Raw genomic sequence first — 24,771 nt, 5'->3', positions numbered from 1 at the left:
AAATATTAAAATAAAATTGTAAATTTAATACATAAACCACAGAAAATTTTCTAATTAGCTCCCTGATAATTTGTCACCAGTTGTAAATCATTATGGTAGCAATTTTATTTATTTACTAAATGGTGATGAGAATTAAGAAAAAAAAAATAGTATTAATCTTATAAAATAATTTGTATCAAGAGAATATATGACAGTGTAAACAGAAAGAATACTAATAAGAATGAATGTTTCAGCTACCTGTAACCTTATTATATGGCACAGATACAAAATAAGATAAACAAGGAACCTACTGCACTAAATTTAGAGTAAGTTTTCTTCACTGTACGAGACACGTTACCATGTTTTTTGATCTGGTTGACTCACCAGCACAATCTAGGTAATATGAGTGCATGCATAAGTCTCTCAGTGCAGACACATTTTTATAATACTTGTACATTGCCTTCTTCCTTTTGTATTTGCATATACAAATGATATTAACAACATATGACTACAGTACAATAATAAAAGCAACTACATTTATCATCAATATCATTGAAATACATACTTTTTCATATTTACTGAAACCTTTTTTCTATTTTATGATCTTTAATTTAAAATGTAAACGTATTAAATGGAAAATTAATGTACAGAAAAAATAAAAAAATCTTACCTATTTCGACTAGCATTATCAGGCAGAAGACCTGTACCAAAATCAGCATTTGATTTTTGTTTAGGAATTTTTTCAAATTCAAAAAACAGTTGACTATCTACAAGCTTCCTTTCTAATAACTGGCACTAAAATTTAATACAAACATATACAAAATTAATATTATTAGTAGTTTTATTATGATAATTTAATAATTAATTGTAAATTTGCTTTTATTTAAATAAGTAATTCTACTTTTTATTTATTAAACATACAAACAGAAAATTAACAATTTCCTAATACAATGTACTCATAGATTTTTTTAATAAAATTATTTATAATGATCCAATTTTAACTTACTATATATCATTTTTGTAAGGTTACAAAGAATATGTTATAAAATGGAAATTTGTTAGACAAAACTATTGTACATACGAAAAATAACTAAAATGAAATGTAATCTATCGATATCAAGTAATTGCTGAACTCTATCAGCAATTCAAGCTACTATATAAAGGAAAAACAGACCATCTCGCCTTGGGATGCTGCTGCTTTCATGACATGCTAAACGTCTTAATATGTGATGATTGGGTTAAGTACATAAAATTTACCAAGTCATTAATTTATTTTAGTGCACGATTAAGTTTATGATCTGAATATGCAATTTTGGGAACCTGTTATCCTCAAAAATGATTAACACACATAAACAAAAACCCCCTTTATTAAATTTATTCAAAAAGAATGTCCTTTTTTATAGACATTTTATTGCCTTTTTTCTTTCTATACTGATTGTACCAAATGAGTTAAAAATACAACTTTTCTACCATTTCAGATTTCTGTTAAATGAACTCTTTCTTCATCAACTCCTACAAATACATTATTAAATTCACAGAATTACAAACATCAACAATCCCTCATTGAGTTATTCATTCAGCATTAGAAATAAAACAAAAATTATTAATGTTCTTCTTTTTTATAAATGCTTAGAAATATTTCTTTCATTTCTACTAAAGGATCAAATAATATGTAAAGTAACATACTCCACACAAGAATAAATACAAACCATTGTTTCCTTAGAAATAGTTGGAGGTAAAGGAAGACGAGGACCTTCATCGGGTCTACTGTGCATCATTTTAGGTTTACTGCCACCTAAAAGACCACCCCATTTCCTTCGCCCCTTTCCTTGTTTTCCTAATGAACCAGTATTATTTACAACTGTTCCTTCACTACTCCTTATAGATGAATCTGTAATAAATTAAAATGGGAATCTATTAAAAAAAATCCATAAACAAATATAAGAAACAAGAAAGAAAAGAAATTAACAACTTTCTGTAGTAACCACACACTTTTGCTGCCATCTGTATAATGTTATCAGTGGACCAGTGAGGTTCTTTTATTAATCTACCACAAAAAGCTTTTTTATCAATAGTATAAAATCACTCCACTGGACATTTGAAAAATTAATAAAAAAAAAAAAAATTCTAATCAAATGGTCGTTGACAAAGGGGGTTTGAAAATTTGTTGTCATATACCAGGTATTAATGCCTATTTTACAGTACTTATAAGTAGTCTAAATATTCTGTGATCAATCACCTTTATATTGACAGTACGGATATAACTGCCAGATTTCAATTTAATGTTTGTACTCAGTAAATTCTCTTCTTTAGTCATAAATGAAAAAATTAAATTTATTTGCTCAATATTATAAAAACTGATTGGAAGACATAATTTAAACTGACCACCAGAGATAGTAGTTTCAGGAGATGTGGTAATAATACTCATTAGATTATGATCATTTTGTTGAATGGTGGCAGGACTAGGTGGTTTAACAGGAGTAATGGCAGTAGAAGAAGCAGCAGATGTTACAGTTGGTGTTGGTGTACTGCGACTCATTTCCGGAGCTGACTGGATACTTGAAGCACGACTACGTCCTTCAGTACCATCTGGTCCGACCCACGGCAATGGAACATTTTCATATATTGGTTCACTAACACCACCTAAAATAAAACAATAACCAGATGTTTATAAATGCATGCTTCAAATAATTCAAACGTAATATTTTTCTATTTTATATCATTATTAATAATGCAAGTTCTAATTTACAATAATTATAAAAAATAAAGGTGGCTAATAAATCATGATGTTCTAAGGATCAAAAAATTTCTGTAAAATACTGAGTTCTCTTTTATTATATTATTAGATGGGACCTATCTAATAAAATGTTCCATCTATGTATAAATGATGATATTCATTTCACAAAAGTGATTTTGCTATTTACAACATTTTCAGTCTTCTTATTCTTTGTTGTTAACAGTAAGAATATTTGAAATGATATTATAAAACAGTGATAGCACTATTATGAGATGCGTTTATTACTTACTACATTCTATCTTAGTGGTAAGTAAATATTATATATTACAAATAATGTATGAAATTATATAATACATATATTATTATTATTTTTAAAAATCAGCATGTAGTTAATCAATGAAATAAACTATACAGGAAATACAAATAAAATGACTATCTTAGGAGTTAAATCAATAAAAAATATATTTTAAATGGCTTGCAATACTTGATTCTAAATTGAGATAAAAAATTTTAATCTAACTAGTCAACATTTCAAATTTTAATATATATCTATTAGATTTTCTTTACAAAACTATGGAATAAGTATATAATGTGGTAAAGAGAAAATTATTAAGTATTGGTCTTCTATTTCAAGAAATTACAACTTCTTCATTAACTATAAAATAAATTTTTAATATAATAAGACCTAATTTATACCATTTTAAATAATTTTAAAGATAAACTTTATGGAAATTGGTTATGGTTAAAATCTAGTCACTTTCTATAGCTTAGTATGATGTAACCTAGCGTACACTCTATATTACACTTGGTAGTTTTAAAGAAAATTTGACAAAATGTTATCACTTTGGCAGTGGAGAGAAAAATAAGGAAGAAAGTAATTCAGAACAAAATAAAATACAAGTCTTGGTTTTATTCTACTGAAAAATTGGGTTGTTGATGTATACTCCATAAAGAAAAAAATTAAACAAAAGTTATAAACATTTAAAAAATATAAAAGATCTTACCTTGTGATGAAGTAGGTGAAAAAGGACTAGTACCAGTTGAACTAAATGTAACTGGCTGACCAGTTGCAGTCTGATGAAGTAATGCACCTCCTTGTCCCACATAGTACATTATATTCCTCTCATCAAAATTACTTCTTATATCATCCAAATGCTGCCAAAAAATAATGAAGTAAAATTTTAATATAACATTTTCCATCTAAAATTATTATTCTGTAGGATAAATAATGTTTTTATTAAACTAGATTTCGTCTTAATTCTAACAGTAGCAAATGTTGCAATTAAAATATTAGTTGGATGATATGATTTAACAATGCATTTAATTTTTTTGCTACGTTATTGTTCATGATAGCTGCCAATAGTGTTTATTGATACTTAAACTTTGGTAATGATAAAGCAAATCAAATTGTAAAATAAAAAAATACTTCAAAACACTTTCAAAAATTGGTGCAGGTATTTCACATTGTATTAGCTGGTAATACTGTAGTTTTTTTACACAAAATATTGTGATTCTTTGACTTCACAATCACAAATAATTTTAAAAAATACACAAAATTACAATATACATTAATATGAATGGATATATCAACTCAATGACATAATCCAACACAAAAATAATTATAAAAAAAAATATATATATATATATAACACAAACAAGAACTCAGAGCAAATTGCTCACCAATTAAAAACTCTGGATATATCTTAGTCTTCAGAACAAGAAACAACAGAATGCCCCTGTTACATATAAATTAAAATTTGACTGCACCATGTTATATATTGGTCAAATAAGATGCAATTTTAAACTGTGATACAAATCTATTTGCATTGATAATAACCTTGATATTCGCGCTTATGTAAAAACAAGCCATAAATTAAGAAGTTTAAACATTTCTAAAAATATAAAAAGAAAGAAATTATAACAATATACTATAATAATACTATTATAATTTAGAAATTAAGAAATACAATTAAAATTTAGTTGATAATTCAAATAACATTTTTTGATCACATTTTAAATATGTGTTTGCCTAACTGAAAAAAAATTCCCTAGTAATAACATTAGCTAATGAAAGTGTGAATACAGGAGCACTAGCAAGTTTATTGAAAATGTTTTGAATTTAAGTTTGTTAAAAATGATTTTCTGAACAATTTGGTTTGTAATTCAAAACATTTAAATTTAAAATAAATTTATTTTATTTTTAAAGCCAGAGCTTATTTCTTCTACATGGTACTACATACTTTTAATTCATAAAAATCTGAAAATCTTATTAAAAAAAAAATCTTCCCAAGTCTTAGAAGTTTCTGAGAAATCGGCATTTTATGTTTCTGTTTATACTTCCAGTCTTGTTATTCACTTACAATATTTTAGAGTTAATTTTAGTGTGCTCTAAGGAGTAAATTTAAAGTTTTATAAATTCTTATGTTATCTTAAAAAGAAAACAATTCAGTTGATAAGCAAAAAATTATCTACGTAAAAATTATTATGTAAGGATTCTAATTAAGTGAAAACCATATACGAGGGTTATTTTTATTTAAGGTCTGATCGGTCATGAAATTAAAACCACAGTGAAAAAAAAAATTTTTTATTTGTAACAAGTACTTACATAGTTATGCTATTTCTCTACACAGTCGCCATAATGATTTAGACAATTGTCGTAGCGTTGTACCCACTTTCCAATACCCTCGTCATAGAACAGAGCCGCCTATGTTTTCAGCCATCTTTCTGCACTGGTCTGCAGCTCGATGTCTGTGCCAAAATGTTGTCCTCCTAGCCAACGTTTCATGTGAGCAAAGAGGTGAAAATCAGATGGAGCCAAGTTCGGGCTGTATGATGGGTGAACAAACACTTCCCAATGAAAACGCCGCAGGAGCTTCTTTGTTACAGTTGCAGTGTGCGGCCGAGCATTGTCATGGAGAAAGACAATGCCTGATGACAACATTCCTCTCCGCTTATTTTGAATTGCCCTTCGTAGACATTGAAGAGTCACACAGTACGAGGCTGCAGTGATGGTCATGCCACGTTCCATGAATTCTACCAAGAGAACTCCATTCTTCCAAGAGAACTCCAATTTTAGTGTGTTCTGTGGTCAGAACATAGTAGCCATACACTTTCTGTTGGAGAAGGTTCTCTTGAACTTCTTTGGTTTACTGGGGGAATGAGAATGCATCCACTGTTTGGATTGTTCTTTTGTTTCTTCAGTTTTGAAATGGACCCATGTCTCGTCCCCTGTGACAATTTTGTTCAAAAAATTCTTCTCCTTCATTGTGGTAGCGCTGGAGAAACGTTAGGAAGGTGTCCATTCTCATTGTTTTGTGATGGTCGGACAGCATCTTGGGAACCCATCTCGCACACAGTTTGCGGTACTGAAGTCTCTCACTCACAATGGTGTAGATAGCTGACCTTGAAATTTCAGGAAACGAATCACTCAATACAGAAATTGTGAACCGATGATTTTCTCGAATTGCCTCATCCACTTGCTCAACGAGATCATCGGTTGACACTCGCTTCCATCCCTAACCGCCTGCATCATGAACATCTGTACGTCCTGCTTTAAAGTTCCTGCACCACTGTCGGACTTTGCTTTCACTCATTGAAGTTTCACTGTACACATTACTTATTCATCGATGAATTTCAGTTGCATTACACCCCTCAGCCTAAAGAAATCTAATTACCGCACGCACTTCACACTTGGCGGGAGATGCTATTGTTGTAGACATGTTTACGTGCTAGCTGCGTGTTCAGAACTAAATGAAGTGACGCGGCATGATTGAAGGCCATACTAGAGATGCTGTGCAACACATATGCACAAAGGTTCATCTGATTTTTGCACGGGTTTTTATTTCATGACCGATTGGACCTTGAAAAAAAAATAACCCTCGTAGAATGCTGGTTTTGTTTTGTAAATTGAAGAAAAATTACCAACAACATATATTATGTTAAATGTTATTCAAAAAACAACTTAACCACCAAACACAGTAATAAAAAGCCTTAAAAAAACTAATACCAATAGTCGATTTTCACGGGATCTAGCATCATGGTACATAATTCTATAATTACATCAACAAATACCAAAAAAGAAATAAAAACTTAAAAATTTAGAAAACATAAAACTCAAACAACTACAAAATTTGTAACAACAAATACAACTACTACCATGATTGGAATGATGTAAATTTAAAACATCACACATCTACGTTTGTAAACATTGTTCCCAACTGCTACAATACACAATGTCTTTAATTAAAACATCATCTTCAAATATGATCTGTTGGTTCATCACTGTTTAAATTTATAAATAAATAAAAATATTTAATATTTTTATTATTTTACATTTATTTATATCTGTTGAAATATTTTGCAAGTATATTCATTTTTTTTATTGTTATTAAAAATTTCCAAAATATCTAAATTACTTTTACAATCAGTAAGACTAACACAGTTGGTAGTATTGGTTTCAGACTGAGGTTTCGATTGGGCTTATTAGTTTTTTTTTTGGTTGATGTAATTGCAGAATTATGTACAGACTGATAATGCGGGAGATCCTGTGAAAGTCAACTATTATTGGTTTTTTTAGGTTTTTGTTTCTGTGTTTGGTGGTTAAGTTGTTGTTTTATGAATTTAATTAGCACAGCAGTCAATATGTTGATGAATCATTTGAATTTTCAAAAAGTTTTATATATATATATAATTAAGTATATTATATACAAATTTAGAATTTTATTTTTAATTAAACTGTATAAGATGAAAATAAAGTTTTCTGTGATTTTTTTTAATAAAGATGCATAAACCTAAAAAAGTAATTTTCAATTCCAGATCGTACACGCCACTAATAGGGTTAACGTCATGCCGACAGGATTTCTACATTGTTTTATATGCGACTACTTCAGTTTTAACATTATTATAATCATATGGTTATCTAATTTGAGGCAGATGTCTTACATCAAACCTGTCTTCCTTTTTCCTTTATTTCCAGGCACACTTTTGAGATAGCACTCAGTAATTTTTATCATTAATCTTTACTTTTTTCTAGCTTCTCTTCTTTGCAACTACAAGTGATCTTTTAGTAGTTTTAATCGACTCTTCTGCTTTCATATGTCCCAACTGGTAAACTTTCCTCTTCTGAATTATTCTATTCTTATTCACTATTCTCATCACTCATCTGCTTTTACTCTTTCCATTTAATTCCTTCAATCTCATTCATCTACATTTTAAATCTCTCTTTAAGTCTTTCTTTCTCTTTTAAACATTTTATATTTCTTATAAAGAAATTATATTTTATAAACTGTAACTCTAGTGAATATAATCAGGGTTGGTTTATTTCCTCTTATAGAAAAAATTATTTGACCCAACTTTCAACTAAATCTCTACTAATTTCTAAATCACATATGAATTTATTTAAATATTAATAGGTGTTAGTTGCAAAAATATATTTTGAAATAACTATTAATAATACAATAATGGATTAATATTCAATTCATCTAACATTAAGTAAATTCTACCATGCATTAATATTTCAATAGAAATAGTAATTCTGATAAATTTCATTATGATCTGAACAAAATCATTTACAATTGCAAGATAATACTCATTTTTTATTCGCATACAAAACATTTAAGTAGTCCACGATATTGCAGTACTATAGCACCACATCTATAAAGAAATCTCCAACTTTCTAAAAAGAAATTCAATTTGACAACTTTGTTTTTAAGGTAATAAAATATTTTCCATTAATTCCAACCCCAAATGTATAAACCTTAAAATATTTCTTTTTTACACATTATGAAACAGATCCTTTATAACTGAAAATTAATATTAAATAAAAATAATTTGTTAATTACTTGAATAGGATGTGAATCTATTAATGTCAGGTTAGCTAAATTAGTATAAGTACGATGTGCATCAGGATTGGGTAGTAAATGAGAGTAGTGTTGAGGTTGGGGCTGGCCTAACTGGCCCACAGCGTGCCCTATACTCCGTGAAGAAACAAGATCTGGGCTAGATCCACTGACCTGGTAGGAAAAAAATGAAATATTGTTAAAACAATTACATTAGATAAAAAAAGGGTAAAACAGGTGCACTACAACTAATACTGATCTTTTGCTGTTTATTTCCTCAACATTGCCATCATAGCCATTAACAGTAATAAATTATAAAAAAAGAAAATCTGTGCTTGGTAAACTTTTAGCATGCGTGTGTGTGTAAATATGAATGAATATTAAATTAAACATAATTTATTTAAGTATATTTTCCTCTTGATTGGATAAAATTAATTGTAACAACAAGACATATTTTACTTTATTAATTTCTTGGGTTAACCAATGAACTATACAAATTTATAAATTAAATACACTATATTTCACTTAGAATTCTCTAAGCTTCCTTTCCTCAGGTGACAATTCTAAGTGAAACGTAGTGTATTTAATCTATAAGTTTGTACAGTCAGTTGGTTAACCCAAGAGATTAATAAAGATAATATTTTTAAGTAAAATATGTCTTGTTATTATATATATAAATATATATATTTCTTTTTTAACCATGAACCAGCAAAGTAACTTTTTATATTGATAGAAGCAATTTTAAAGTTTGTCAGAAATGTTTTTTTAAAAGTTATTTTTTATGATAAAAACACAAGTTATCACTTACTCTTAATTATAATTTTAAAGCTAATTTATATGAAAGCTGGCCTTTATAACTTTTTTTATTTCTATTTTGAACAGGTTCATAACAATATTATACTGTTCATAAGTACAATAAGCTAACAACAGTTTAGATTTAATATTATCATCATGGATTCAATGTAGTTCTGTTTAAATAAAATATAGATTTTGTTTAGATGTAAATCTCAACCATCTTTTTTTTAATTTGCAACCAAACTCGCTCACTCCTTTAGTAAACCTACACCTTAAACAATTCCTAGATATAACTCACAATCATGTTTCCATAACCCTTTTTTTGCAAATTGATCTCTAATTTCATTTGTCCTCAATAATTTGTATGTAATCCTTTATCCAAATGAAAATAAATATGTTGGTAAAGATTTTAAAAACACATCTACCATGGTTAGAATTTAATCTGTTAGAATTCAGAGTCCATTAAGCTGTACTAAATTCTGTTGCTAAGTTCAAATAAATGTATTAGACACTAACTAATGTCATTCTGTCTAATTTAATCTCTGATCATCATAAGTTATCTTTAATCATATGATATAATATGTAAAAAACATAATATGAGGGTAAATCAAACATAAATGGGATTTTTGTTCCTGAGCATCTACGGTTGATAGAACTGGGCCCGAGTTTCTAGTATGCTTGGATGGGGGTCATTAAGTGTAGGGAGAGCCAGCCATTCCACACTCCCAACCAATTTGTCAGTAATGCTCATGATGCCAGAGCAACAGGTGCACCCCTTCACGCGCAACACATAATAAAATTTGTTGCTTGTGAAGGAGCAATGAACATTTCCCAAGATTGACTGCACAGTTTGGGGACCAAACATTGTCAAGGAGTTATGTGTTTGCTTGGCATAAAGAGCTGAAGGAAGGACGAGAATGAGTGGAAAATCAGGAATGCGATCGCCGTCCTTTACATTCGCGTGGTTTGAGACATTCTTGAAGATGAATGACAGGTAAAAGTATAAAAAATCGCCTTTTGACTGCAGATCAGTGAGATGTTTGGAAGTCTGTCAGAGGCTTACAGCAAGGTCTGCGAAAGAAGGTGATGCATTTTTGAGTCGGATCATCACCTGCGATGAAACGTGGGTCCACCACTACACTCCCCAGTCGAAACAAGGCAGTAATGGAGTGGTGGTGGAAAGGGGAGGCAGCCCCAGTGAATGCCAAGACTTGACTGTCAGCTGGCAAGGTTCTTTCAACCGGCAAGGCATTTTGCTCACTGATTTTTTGCAAAGTGATGCACAAGCAATGCTGCTTCCTACTGCAAGCTGTTGAACGAGGTGAGGGCTGCATATTGCTGCAAAAGATGAGACCAACCGATTTGAGAGGCCATCCTCCTCCATGACGTTAGGTCCCATACTGCAGCTCTAACAGTCTCTAAACTAGAAAAAATGCACTGGATTCAACTTGATCACCCTCCTACAGCCTGGACCCTGTGATTCGCCCTGTGATTTTCATTTGTTTGAACTGCTTAAAGAAGCTCTAGGATGGCAACGATTTGAAGATGACAAGGGCATGGAAGAATTTGTGCACAACTGGCTCCTGACACAACCAACTTCATTCTACGATGCTGCGATAAAAAACCTTCCTTCTTGCTGGGAAAAATGTATTTCTACAGCAGGAAACTATGTAGAAAAATAAATTATATTTCCTTTTATTTTTCAATAAATCTTTTTTAAAAATAAATTCCTGTTTATATTTGATTTACCCTCATATTTTAGTACACAAAATTTAGATTACACACATTTTAGAAGTAGGGGGCACAATTTTTCTGACAGCCACTTTTTTCTTTGTCCTTTTTTTTATAATGATAAAAGTTTAATGGTTTTTCCCAAAATGGGCAAAGATTAAATCAATTTTGTGAAAATTATGAACTGAAAGTGAAATTGAAAGCATTTAAAAGAAAACCTTGAAAGCTAACAATATGGGTCTTGCCCAATGAAATGTGTGGACAAAAAAATTAAATCATATACCCCTAAGTAAGAAGTCCTTGGTAGAAATTATGAATATGCAAGTGTTAAAATCAGCAAATCTATCTGTTGCCAAAATCAAGAATTACATAGAATTTAAAAGAAAGAGAGAAACGGTACTCCTAAATTGACCAACCAATTCAGTCAGGAATGTAAGTCAATGGTCAATCTTATGAAAAAAGATCATGTTTTATTTCTTCAGAGTGAAGTACTGAGGATGTATACCAATTCCGAAGCCAGTATCACTGCTGGAAAAAGTTAAGGAAGTCTTCTTTCAGGTCTGTCTGCTGATTTTCTTTAATATTTTCAATTATCTAAAATTGCTGTTCTTTCAATTTGGAAAGATCTGCTAAATCCTGATTGGATAAAAGTCATGTGATATGATCCTACGTCAAAATTTTAATGTTGGATGCTATGTCATGACTTTATTGTTTGACACTAAGTCAAGATTCTATTTTGGACTTTTCTGCCATTTCCCAAACTGTCAAAAGATTATTAGAATAAACAATATCACTAATACATACAACATGAAGATTGTAGCACAATGTTGAGGGCCCTAAATGTAGGTTATTGTCTATTTACTGACATCCAGATTTAAATAATTTAAACCATTCACAACAATGTGTATGGCCATTTGTCACCATAACTTAAATTATCACGTCATGAGTTTTTGCAAGCATTTCCCAAAGTTGTAAGGAAGACTTAATACTGATTTGCTGCTCAAATTCATCAGCATTCTCATACATCACAAAACAATTCTATTATTAGATGAAAAAACTGCTGTAACTTAATGAATAAACAATTACCAGTACAATGATCCAACAAATGGTAGATTAGTACCAGTATATATCACTACCAGTATAGCACATGCAGGTTTACCAGGCAAATACTACAAGATCAAGTTGGTACTATTTAAAGCTTAGGAACTTTTTGAATAGATTTCATAGATATTGTTATTACAAAGTAAGATGAATTATGTCCAGTCCTCAGCTGACAGAAGTTTTTTTGAAAATACTTGATGGGAGTTCTGCAAGCCAGAAAAAAGGTATACAGTCAAGGTGCCTTTATGCATAAGTTGGGCAGCACATCAGGATTACTTCTCCTATGGTTTAAATGGAACATCATAGTAATACTATGATACACAATCAGATCATATCAATACTAAATAATATTAATTAAGTTGTGTTGCTTACATTAGTGACCTTCTTTCTGGAGTGCCACAAATTCCAAATAGAAATAACAGAGAATGCAAAATAAAACTATTTACATGGATAAGACCATGAATATTTTATTAAGTGATATTAAACAACAAAATCCAATCGCACCACAAAATTTTGTATTTTTAGATTTACTTCAATATCACACAAAACTATTTTTCTGGAAAAATAATAAAGTTTATGATTACTTGCCAACAATGGCAAGTAACTTTCACAAAAGAAAAAATTATGACACACATATAATAGAACTAATATAAAAGATACTGTGACATATTTTTTTAAAAATGTGGTTGTATTACTTTTATAGAATAAAAAAAGGCTGAGTGAGCACAGTGCTCATCAACCAACAATGACTGATTACAAAAAGCATCAGATATAATTGTACACAAATTCTAAAATTAATTTTAAAGTCATCAGTACTCAGAATTCCAAGTATAAAATATGCACAATTACAGTACCTGTCCACTAATAAATGTACGTGTAGGCTGATTCAAAGTCTGACTGGCCAAATCAGGTGTACTGTTACTGCTAGGTCTATTTATTGGATACGGTGGTGGTGGCTTATAAAGATGTAAAAGTTGTACACCTTGCAAGACATGACCGTCTAATTCTGGTGTGCTAATTAAAAAAAAAATTTAATACAAAAAAATGTTATTGTAACAAGTAATGTAACAGATATAAAATGAATCTCTTCTTAAATTGAATGTTGAGATATACCTCCAATTTCAATTATTACACTCTTATCATGCAATTATACGATATTAAAAATCAATTACTTTCAATGTATTTTAATTGCTCAATTATTTCTAAAAAAAAACTTGGTAATCAAATCAAAGAAAACAGTTTTTAAGGTACACATTATTTTTAAATATAAACTCAAATTTTAAAAGCTGTTAATGATATTTTATAAGGGATAGATGTAAGGCAGGAATTAATTAATGTTATCAAGAGATCTTTCACTGGAAGAAACCTTTATATCATTTGTAATGGCAGGCTGGTTGATGATACATGGTTGATGTTACAGGATTAACATGTTACGATTCTCACTCATCTGGTTCAGAGTTCAATTCGTGGCATGGGGAGATTTTTCAACCTATCACCACCATAATAAAAGAGAATAAAATAGCAATTTGAAAAAAAATGTAGCTATTAAATAAAACTTTATTAAGACATGATCTCCCTACTCATTAGAGGCAGAACATATAATGCACTGTTTCAGAAGGTTACATTAACAATCTCTTTGCATTATCTGACCAGTCTTTGTTATGGCTATAACTTCCAGAGTACTAATTTCTGAAGATTACATGTCAAGTTAAAAATAAATTCTCAAAAATAATTTATTTATAATGCAGGTATACATATATATCCAATTACAGATTTATTATTTTTTTATGATAACGAAAAATGTTAAATTCTTGCTAAGAATCAACTTAATTCAATAAAAACTTAAATTGACTACTAAATCAATTAGACTGCAAATAAATATAATAATCATTATAAAAATTAAGGTTTATATTTTATTTACAACCTAAATAAATTTATAACAATCTACATTAACTTATAAACAAAGTTAGTTTATTGTCATATAGTAAAATAATTTAATTTTTATTATTTTACATAACATACACTGTAGGTCTGAAAAGTTCCCGAACTAAATTTCTGAAGTCGATAAAAGTAGCGCCATCTCTTGCACAACCAAGGAACTATGCAGTACAATGTCTGACCAGTGTGTGTACAAAATTTCATCACTCCAGTCTCGAGTTACATTTGGTTGCATATGTTATGTTCATGTGACCTTGTGCGAGCTCATGACATGGAACAGAGAAGCCCGATAAAATTTTGTGTTCGACTTCAAAATTTTTTTGTTGAAACTTATTCTATGATACAGCAAGCATTCGGTGATGAAGCCGCACGCATCTCGTACTACAACATACACGTGGTGGAAGTGGTTTAAAGACAGTACAGAGTTCGTTGATGACGAATGAAGCAGGAGGCCATCAACAGCTGTTCATGATGAAAAATGTTGTGAAAGTGTGCACGCTTCTCCTCAAACAACCTCATCTTACCCTTTGGGTCATGGCAGAAGAGCTAAACATCGGTAAAGATGCGTACAATTGCATGGTTAGAATGTACAATTCTAACAGAAAAAATGAACCATCGAAAGATGTGCTCTCACTTCGTTCCACACTTCTTGACCGAAGAACAAAAACAGGTGCATCTTTCTTGCACTCAAGACTTCCGATCTTCGGCACTGAAACTGCCGATAGCAACCCAAATTTTTTACAAACTATTTAACTGAGGATGAAACCGATGCTTCATGTATAATCCGCAAATGAAGCGTTAAGTTTCTTCCTGTTGAAGATGAAAAGCTGCTTTTTTGACGACATTCCAGCCATCCAAAGGGCTTGCACCATGCAGTTGAAGGCGATCCCACAAAATGATTTCTCCAGAGTGTTTGATGGGCTCTACTGGTGCTGAAACAAGTATATAACTAGAGAGGGTTCAATGTTGAGGGCTGATGTGAGTAAATGTTTATCGTTCTTTAATCTATATTTTTATTTAATTTAGTTCGGGAACTTTTCAGACATACTGTGTATATAACAACATAGAAATTAGATCTGGTACGAGTAAAAAGTGTTTTTTCAACAGAAATTTTTTCTGATTTATACAATATTGGTTATTTTTTTAATATTATTAATTGCTACTGACTCACAACCACTTACCGGAAAGCTTTATCTACTTTTCGAAGAAGACTAGATCAATGCATATTGATCCTTACTTCATTCGTTCCAATGATTTATGTGATTAATTGCTTTTTTTAAATTACTTTTATTGTAATTATTTTATATAGTTTTTTGTTTACAGAAAGATTACAGAAACTCTGATAGAATTACTGCTTTAAACACAGATTTTTTTTTAATTTTAATGAAAAACAGTAATTGTATTACAGTGATATATTTTATTACAGCTCATAAAGTAAAAAGAAATATTCAATAAAATGGTAAGAAAACTTTGATGAAAAATTAAAATAATTCAAACAGTTTTTTTTAAACAATTTTGCCTTTGAAGAATAATTATTCTATACATCTACTGTAAACTAAGACTGATTAAGATCTAAAATAATTTTTTCCATTAGTTAATAGCACATTATATCAGTTTACAGTCTAAGATCCGGCAGCTTATTTCTGTTTTCTTAATGAAACATCTGTTTTTTTAATGAAACTCTATTTAAATGAATGATTAATGATAATTTAATATGTTACTGCCAGGTTAGAAAAAATTAACGAATTGCAACTATATTTTTTTCTAAGTGAATTAAATACGTCATTTGAAAGAAAATGATGTGAAGAATGTAAAAAAAATGGTTGCCAGCTCTCAGTCAGCCGCAACCTCCAAGTTGCCAGTTAAACTCCAAGTTGTCAGGATTAAAGAGTTATGTTACTGTTAATTATTTACACTCTGTTTTTTCAAAAAAAATATATACTAAATTGAAGTTTGATTTTTTCTGTACATGATAACACACGAATGCCTGTAAAAAATATGGACACAAGTAGTGGTTGCCATTATTTGAACTAATTAGCTTCAGTCTGGATGAGTGTGAACGAAAGAGAAGGAATGCACGTGCTGCTTCAAGTTGTAAACAAGGACACAATGTGGTATAATTAAAGTAATAATGTTCTTTTAATTTAACATGAAGCAGCGTACACATTTCTTCTCTCTTGTTCACACTTATCCAGATTGAAAGTAATTATTTCAAATAATGGGAACCATTTACATGCAACCATGCGTTATCGTGTACAGAAAAAATTAAACTTCAATTTAGTATATAATTTTTTTGAAAAACATGATGAGCGTAAATAATTAACAGTAACATACCTGTTTACACCTGGCAACTTGAAGGTTGCGGCTGACTGAAAGCTGGCAACCACTTTTTTTATATTCTTCAATCCTTCACATCATTTTCTTTCAAATGATGTTTAATTCACTGAAAAAAATATACTTGTAATTCGTTAAAATAAATTAATTACAATATATTTAATAAAGGTAATTGCAGCTAATTTTTGCTAGGCAAACTGGCAGTAATGTATTAAATTATCATTAATCATTAATTTGAATCAAGTTTCATTAAGAAAAACAGATACCTGAAGAAATGCAACTGTCGGATCTTGTACTATTAAAGAGAAAAACAAATTATGATAATAATTATTCAAGTAACCTGTAAGTATGTAAATTTGGAACATTGTGCTGACTATCATCAGGTGATGGTTCAATGTACATTCTGTCAACTCTTGCTACATCTGGATAATGCTTATATGCATTTTGGTACGTCCTCACTCCCTATAAATAAAAGACAAAATAAAGTAAACATTACTAATTATATTAATAAATGTAGGATCAATAAATTATTTTTTAGCAAAGAATATAAGCAATACAAAATTAATTATACAATTTAAAAAATAGTCACCTCTTGCAGATGAGTTTGATGTATCTCTGGCTGGCTAGAATAAAGAAGAGCACCTCTTAAATTATTTGTTGGTTGACTATATTTCTGTTGAACTGCAGTTTCATAATCTGGTGCCGGTCTATAAGAAGGCAACATCGATCTATAAAGAACATACAATTAGATATTTTAAATTATTATTTTAACATATGTATTATAAAATATTAAAAAAGAAATATTACCCACAACTTCAAAAATGAAAGACTTGTACTGTATGAATGATACGCATATTATAAAATGTAAAACAGATTCAGTACATCTCATCTATTAATTATACAAAAGAGCGCATTTGAATTAAAAAGAAAAAGACAAAAAATACAAAGAGAAATAAATATGCAAGTAAAAAAAAAATTGAAAATGAAAAAATATACACATACACATGAAAAAATATACACTGAATAAAATTGAAAAACTTCTAATGTGTAGAATAAAATAGATGACCATGACAAGTGACATAAACAGTGAATAAATTTAATACATAAATACATTAGCAGTGAAAACATTCTTTTATCAATGACAAAATGATTTAAAATAATAATTAAAAAGTTCACACCTTAATTTGTCTATGTCTTGAGGTGTAGCAAGGTCGAGACAAGAAGTAGACTGAGCTCGTGGAACATCCCAGGTGCCAGTACCCAGATTATGATTAACTCCATTGTTGTTATTCCCACTCCCACAGCCACCTCCTATTAAACCACCTCCCACATCTCTTCCATCTAGCTCTTCTCGACTACTACATAACTGGCCATCCTAAAGCAATACAATAAATTGTACAACTGATAAATAGATAAAATTAATCATATCTACAATCATTATCATATACATATGTCAAGTATATGTTTATATATAATGTTTTTTCTTTCTTTTTAAATTTAAATGATATTGATTGCTACGGTCATTTGTCATTGCCAAGCATACACGAAACTAAACCCACCTTAGGTTATCTTATAAATTCATAAATTTAAATTTAAATTTTATAACATTTAAATTTATAAAATTTAAATGTTATAGGCATTTTACGCCTATTCCATATCTTTTTTTTTTTCTGAATGCTATTCGCCAACTGATTACAACTTATGTATCATTTTATATAACATAATTTTCTACTTAAATTTAATATGAATGCAATTAATAATCTACAAAAAAAATGAAAAATAATGACGTATATACACCAAACAACAAATTAATCACCAAACACAGTAACAGAAAAAACCTAAAAAACTAAAATCAAAAGTCAACTATTGCAGGAAACTGCATCATCAGTCTGTACATAATTCTACAATTACATCAAAAACCAAAAATAAAAAAGAAATAAAAACTTAAAAATTAGAAAACATAAATCCTAACAACCACAAAACTTGAACACAACTTCACTGCCAACTGGAATGAACTGACTTTCGGAATTACGTACAGATTGATGATGAGGGATCCCATGAAAGTTGACTTTTGTATTAGTTTTTTAAGTTTTTCTGTTACTGTGTTTGGTGGTTAATTTGTTGTTGTTTGAGGTTAATTAGCACAGTGGTCAGTATGTTGATGAATTATTTGAATTTTCAGAAAGTTTTATATATATATACTAGCACTCCTCCATCACAGCTACACCTGCAATATATTTTTAATAGCAAACTTATTTATTTATTTATTTATAAATAAAAATTTAATCAAGAGTATTGTTTTTAGATTTTTATTAAATCCTGATAAAATGGTAAATAAAAATTTTTATTATAAATGTAAAAGGAAAAACAACGAATTGTTGCCCAGCATTTAAATAAAGAAAAACAAAAAAAGGAAGGTAAGAAAATTGCTCAATAAAGATAAAGAAAAAATGTATTAATCTTCAACCTAACACTTTCATAATGCTATATAGTTAGTTGCATTTCCTGTTATGGTCAGGGGATATTTAGTCGATCATGACTCACTTTGGTCACCCTTCCTGTCTAGCCAGAGGGCTCTGTCCCTTGGACCCTGCTGTCTCTGTTCATCAAATCATACTTATGAGAATAATAACGATAAATAAAAATTAAACCCTGTTTAATTTATAAAAAAATGTGTATTGTAATTTCTTCAGAGCAACAGTTTGGTCACAGTTCAGGAGCAGAAACTCTGATTGATCTAAGAATGTAGGTTTCAAAAACAATCTGCCTCTATCTTAAAAATGTTAGTTATAACTGGTTACCCAAAATTTGTATGGGTAAAAATGCATTTTGCCTGGTTTTTATTGTTATCCGACAAACACCACTAGGAGGTGACCATACTTCCTCATTTTTTAATTTTTAGTCAAATAACTGGAGGCAGGTACAGCCAGTACACTACTGGATTGGTCTAATGGTGAACTTGTCATCGCAAATCAGCTGTTTTTGAAGTCAAGAATTCTAAGATTCAAATCTTAATAAAGGCAGATACTTTTATACAGATTTGAATACTACATCATGGATACTGGTGTTCTTTGGTGGTTGGGTTTCAATTAACCACACATCTCAGGGATGGTCGACCTGAGAGCGTATAAGACTACACTTCATTTACATTCATAGCAATCATCTTCTGAAGTAATACCTTATGGTAGTTCTGGAGGCTACACATATTTAGGTACAACCAGTCACATTGTAAATCACTGCACCCCTTAAAAAAATTGAAATTAAAAAACTTTTAAATCTAAAAATTAAATTACATCTAAAAACTTTATGGTTTTTAGATAGTCATCTGAAGAGTATTTGTAAGCTGCAATCTAGTGAATATCTTCTTAGTATTGTTGGAAATGGAGAAAATTTGCAAATATTGTTCAATTTTTTTACCTTTCTTCACCTTTTTCAAGGCTGAATTTCAAAAAATCTAAAAATTCGTTTTCAGATATTTAGATTAAAATTATACACACCAAAAATCAAGTTGATTCATTTATTATTCAGAAATTTTTCATTTATTATTCAGAAATTAGAAAAAATAGCCAGTTTAAAAAAAAATTCAAAATCCATTTTAAACCTTTAAATTTGGAATCTAAAAATAATTAGTTTTTAAATATTCACATTAAGATTATACTAAAAAGACCAAGCTGATATCTACATTTGTTATTAAGAAATTAAAAAAATAGTAAATTTCATTGTTGCTCCACTTTAACCTTTTATACTCAGAATTTCAAAAAATCCTTGTGTGCATTTACATCCTAAGAAAAACACATACACAAATTTTATTAATTTATTTATTACTCATGAAATAACTACTATCTGATACCCAATTAATTTTACCTGCATGTTTGTAATATCCGAAAAAGACAAGCTTGACTGGAATTTGAACACATAAGCTTTTATCTAAAAGCAGAGATCCTACTACACTATGACAATGTGTATAATATTGTAGCAATATTATTGTATTACTCCAACATATATACAATAAACTGTTTCGGGGTGATACTATACTGCAACACTTCGTTTGTTTTGTACCAAAAATGGCCACTACATAACTGGCCTTCTGAAAGTAATACAGTAAATTTTACAACTGAAAAAATGGATAGAATTAAATATATTTACACTCATCATACAAATTTGTTAAGTATGAGTTAATATACAATATTTTTTTATTTTTTAAAAATATATTTAACATAAATAAAAAAATAATAAGGTAATTATAATTCTTGACAAAGTCAAGACTTTCATAAAACAGCTAAATAGATTAAAGAGCCCTCGGCTCTTTAAGTACCAATTACCCTTAAAATCAATTTTACTCAATCGGATTAAAAAATTATTTTACTTACCTCATTTGAGACTTGAGAAAATAAATTTCGTACAATCTGGGCTGTTGATCCTGGTTCAGTTGCTTGTTCGTTTTGCATAAAAAATGTATGCTATAAAAAAAAATAATAAGTCTGTAGAGTACAAAATACACATTAATTATGACTAAAACAGAAATATTTTTTTAAAAGAATGCTTCTTTTTTTTTTCACTTTTGATGGCCAGCCATTAACATCAGTTTTTTTTTTTTTTTTAATGAAAAAGAGTTAATTAAAATAGCTAAAATAATTTTATACTTATTATTAATAAATACAATTACATCATTTTAAATGATGAGCTATCTGTATTATAAATAAAAAATGGACTTGCACACTTCAATTTACTCTTGGCTGTTTATCTTGTGATAAAGAAACAACAATGAATTTTGAATGCAAATTTTTAATATAGGGAATAAAAGAAAAATGTCAGTATATGGAATATTCAGAACACTGCAAAGAATGTAACACTGATTTTTATTTAATATGGCATAATAAAAATCCATATGGTAATTCATAATTAACTACAGCATCTGAAAATACATTAAAACTCTAACTACAACATAATGACCTAAGGAATAACAATCTCAATTAAAAATAAATAGCTACAACTATTGTTTAAAAAAGATAACTTGAATTTATTAGAAGCTGTTCATTACTTATTCAATAAAATTAAAAACATATAAGTCAAATACCTGGTGGACACACATACGCCAAACATATTTTGCAGATTCAACATCCCTTAAATGAAAATGTGCAGTATCTTCAGGGTTTTGACATATCATACCAAAATGTCGTTTATGATTAATAACATTAGTTATATCCTTCCATCTACAATAAAAAATAAGAAAAAACAATATTTATTGTTAGATTTATTAAAAAAATATTATTTTCTTATCAAAAGAAAATTGGCAAAAAAATTTGCTCCCACTAAAATCACTTCATAATTAAAAAAAAAGAAAATAAAGTTTTTATAGAATTTCTCTTTAATATTCTCTTTACATAACTCTTTTAAATACGAACAAAAAAAAAAAATATCTAACTAGTATATTTACAGTCCAAGCATAGTAAATGTGCTTTTGTACCATCTACTACACAATTAAAATTAATTTTCTGCTTATTAAAAACTGGTCGATACAAATAAAAACACTGGCAATATTAAATTTAAGATTAAATTAATTCACTGCTAAAGCAAGAATATTCTAAAGAAACAGATATAACAATATGTGATAAGTCATATACTTCAAAAGTAAATACTGCATATTAACAAATCATCTCTAATGCACCAGACAAAGTAAGTACATAATTTCCAATGGATTATCGACAGTATAAATTAATTTACAAAAGAAAATTTAGCCTAAATAAATCTATACAATATAAATTTAACTTTAAAACTCAATACGATGAAATAACAAAAAAACTTTTTGATATCACAAAAATCAACCAGCAAAAGTAAAACTTCAAAATGTATAGAAAACTAACAACAGATTCACTTATTTTCATCTAAAACCACTCAATTCATCAAAATTCTTAGCATTTTGAAGCACAAATCAGTTTACCTAACATGTTCATGAGTTTCAAAGATCACACAAGAAAACTCAACAATGAAATATTACTTGGCACATACAAATGGATAAAACAACATATACATTGATAATCACTTATATACAAAATAAATATGAATAAAAACTTCGATAATAGAAACAAACTCATACAATCGTATTAACATAAAAGACAAGCTACTAACCTATAAAATTTAGAAGTATGACTATTTTCTGATGCTACAACAATACCAGTTAGTGAAACCCCAAGCATTACTTCATTACCGCTCTCATCCTATGAAAAAAGAATAAAATTATACCAAGTCAGCAGTATAATTTAAATTAAATAAAACTTTTGTAGATAATAAAGCTCAACATAACTGAAATCGATTTTAATTTAATCAATTAGCAAAGAAATTTTTAAAATTATATTGTGTTAAATGAATTTAATGCACGCTGGTTGTCGACATTACAAAATAAAGATAATAAATATAGAGTGTATCAAAATGTATCAAAATAAGTTTTATATTACAAAAATTACTAATATACAGTTTGGTAAGATTACATAATTGTACATATAATATTGTATAAAGTGTTCCTAAAAAATTTAAAAATATAATGTTGATATTAAATGATTTTTTTCTTAATAAACAGATATAAGTTATCATAAAATCCTAGGTTAAAAATTTCCAGAACAATAAAAATATTCTTAGCCTCTTCTAAATAATTCTATAACAACATTAATTTACAATTTTCTTTTTTTGTTGTGAGTTCTAAATAACATTAGACGGTTTCATTTGTTCTAAATAAGATAATGTACATTTGACTAGGTACAATGTTTCTTGGTTCTCTTGTATTATATACTCACTTTAAAGTTTATTCTTTGTAACAAATTTAAAAAAAAAAGAGGATCTCAATCTGACCTTAATTTTTATTTATACTTTCAAGCATCTAATTAAAGCCCAAGCCTTACTCATCACCAGATTGATTTAAATTTGATTTTTTCTTTTAAATCTTGTAAAGTTAGTTTAAATAAAAAAAATCCTTTTTGGCACACCAGAAGGTGGAGGTAGATTTCACCGGTGCTAAGTAGGGGACAAAAAAATATTTCCACCTTAAGTTAAGAAAAACATCAAATTTACTCAATATGACAATGGTTGCATGTGAAAAAAGTATCACATGTTTATCATATGACAAGCCCCATCTTCTTACAATTCCAGCAACATTTTGGTCATCCCATGCCATAAGGGTTGGTCATATCAAAAGTTGTTTCAGACTAGGTAATATTTAGAGGACTAACAACCACTTTGAACCAATTTGATACTGTGCCTATTAAGGAAGGTATGATTTTTTTTGTCTTCGAAACCTCATTTTTCCACCCCCTGGACCAATGGTTGGTGATATCAAAAAACTTTATTTAAAGTTTTAGGTCCTTATCCAAAGGATAGTAGGAACTTTAAATGAGTTCGATACTTTACTTAATAAGAAAGTTATAGTGATATTTTGTTTTTTCAAGAAAGCCTCTCACTTCCATCCCCTTGGTCCGATTTTGCCCATTGATGAATTTGACCAAGATTTTGGGTCATTATATTTTATGTATCAATTATATTATCTCATTGTCTAAACCAGACAATTTGAATGTTTTTAATTTTCTAATTAAAATCAGTAATTAGAATTGAAACATACTGACATAGGCCTATAATAACCTCCAAGTATTTATAAATGAAAATTCAAAAAAATAATGAAAAAACTAAGGGTAAAAAGATTATTCCTGTGGTCCAGTCAAACTTAGCTAATGCTCAAGAGCAGATAGTTGACAGTTTCTTAGCACTCCTTTTTTTATTTTTATCAAGAAGCTTATTTTTGGCTGTTGTATTTATGTTATAAATAACAATAAATCTAAAATAAAACAATTAAACTTAAGGCTGATAAGTTAGTAACTGTTTTTATTTACTTTCAACAAATTAGAACTTAAAGAATAATGTTTTTTTTTTTTACTTTCACTATTTATTTATTTTTTTAAATCAGTTTTTTCTCTTACATTTATGCATTAATTATTACATTTTTATTGACATCCCTTTCATTGACAGACAAATCGCTGAATGAAAACCACTTAGCTGAATTCTTAGATGAAACAAGTAATGACAATAAAAAAAAAATCAAATTATTTCAATATGTTTTAGATAACATAATCAAAAAACAGTATAAAAATTAAAAACAGATTCTCTTCTAGTAATTTAGATGAAAAAAATTAATTACATTGGTGTGACACAAATCTTTTATGCATGATTCATATGTTTATGTTTAAGAAGTGTTTCAACTCAAAACAAATAGCATAAAAGATTTACGAAAGCATTTACCAAATTACACACATTAAACAACATAATTAATAAAAC

At 28.9% G+C, this 24,771-nt stretch overlaps 1 protein-coding gene across 2 annotated transcripts in view; it reads right to left on the bottom strand.

The window, feature by feature from the left end:
* The window catches only part of Pez (protein tyrosine phosphatase non-receptor pez), a 53,578-nt gene that overhangs the window by 9,537 nt on the left and 19,270 nt on the right, over positions 1-24,771 (bottom strand). For both annotated transcript variants that reach the window (XM_075371976.1, XM_075371977.1), the window contains exons 7-18: positions 22,582-22,670; positions 21,530-21,665; positions 20,823-20,912; positions 17,631-17,827; positions 17,042-17,180; positions 16,793-16,914; positions 13,035-13,194; positions 8,557-8,727; positions 3,721-3,871; positions 2,365-2,622; positions 1,689-1,870; positions 650-774 (exon numbers count right to left, since the gene is read on the bottom strand). In XM_075371976.1, the coding sequence (XP_075228091.1) occupies positions 650-774; positions 1,689-1,870; positions 2,365-2,622; positions 3,721-3,871; positions 8,557-8,727; positions 13,035-13,194; positions 16,793-16,914; positions 17,042-17,180; positions 17,631-17,827; positions 20,823-20,912; positions 21,530-21,665; positions 22,582-22,670 (1,820 nt within the window). The remainder of the gene's footprint in view (positions 1-649; positions 775-1,688; positions 1,871-2,364; positions 2,623-3,720; positions 3,872-8,556; positions 8,728-13,034; positions 13,195-16,792; positions 16,915-17,041; positions 17,181-17,630; positions 17,828-20,822; positions 20,913-21,529; positions 21,666-22,581; positions 22,671-24,771) is intronic.

This window comes from Lycorma delicatula, chromosome 7 (assembly GCF_047948215.1).
Source record: "Lycorma delicatula isolate Av1 chromosome 7, ASM4794821v1, whole genome shotgun sequence".
NCBI lineage: Eukaryota > Metazoa > Arthropoda > Insecta > Hemiptera > Fulgoridae > Lycorma > Lycorma delicatula.
Note: the sequence above shows the minus strand (reverse complement) of the source record. Positions and strands in the feature narration are given on the sequence as shown.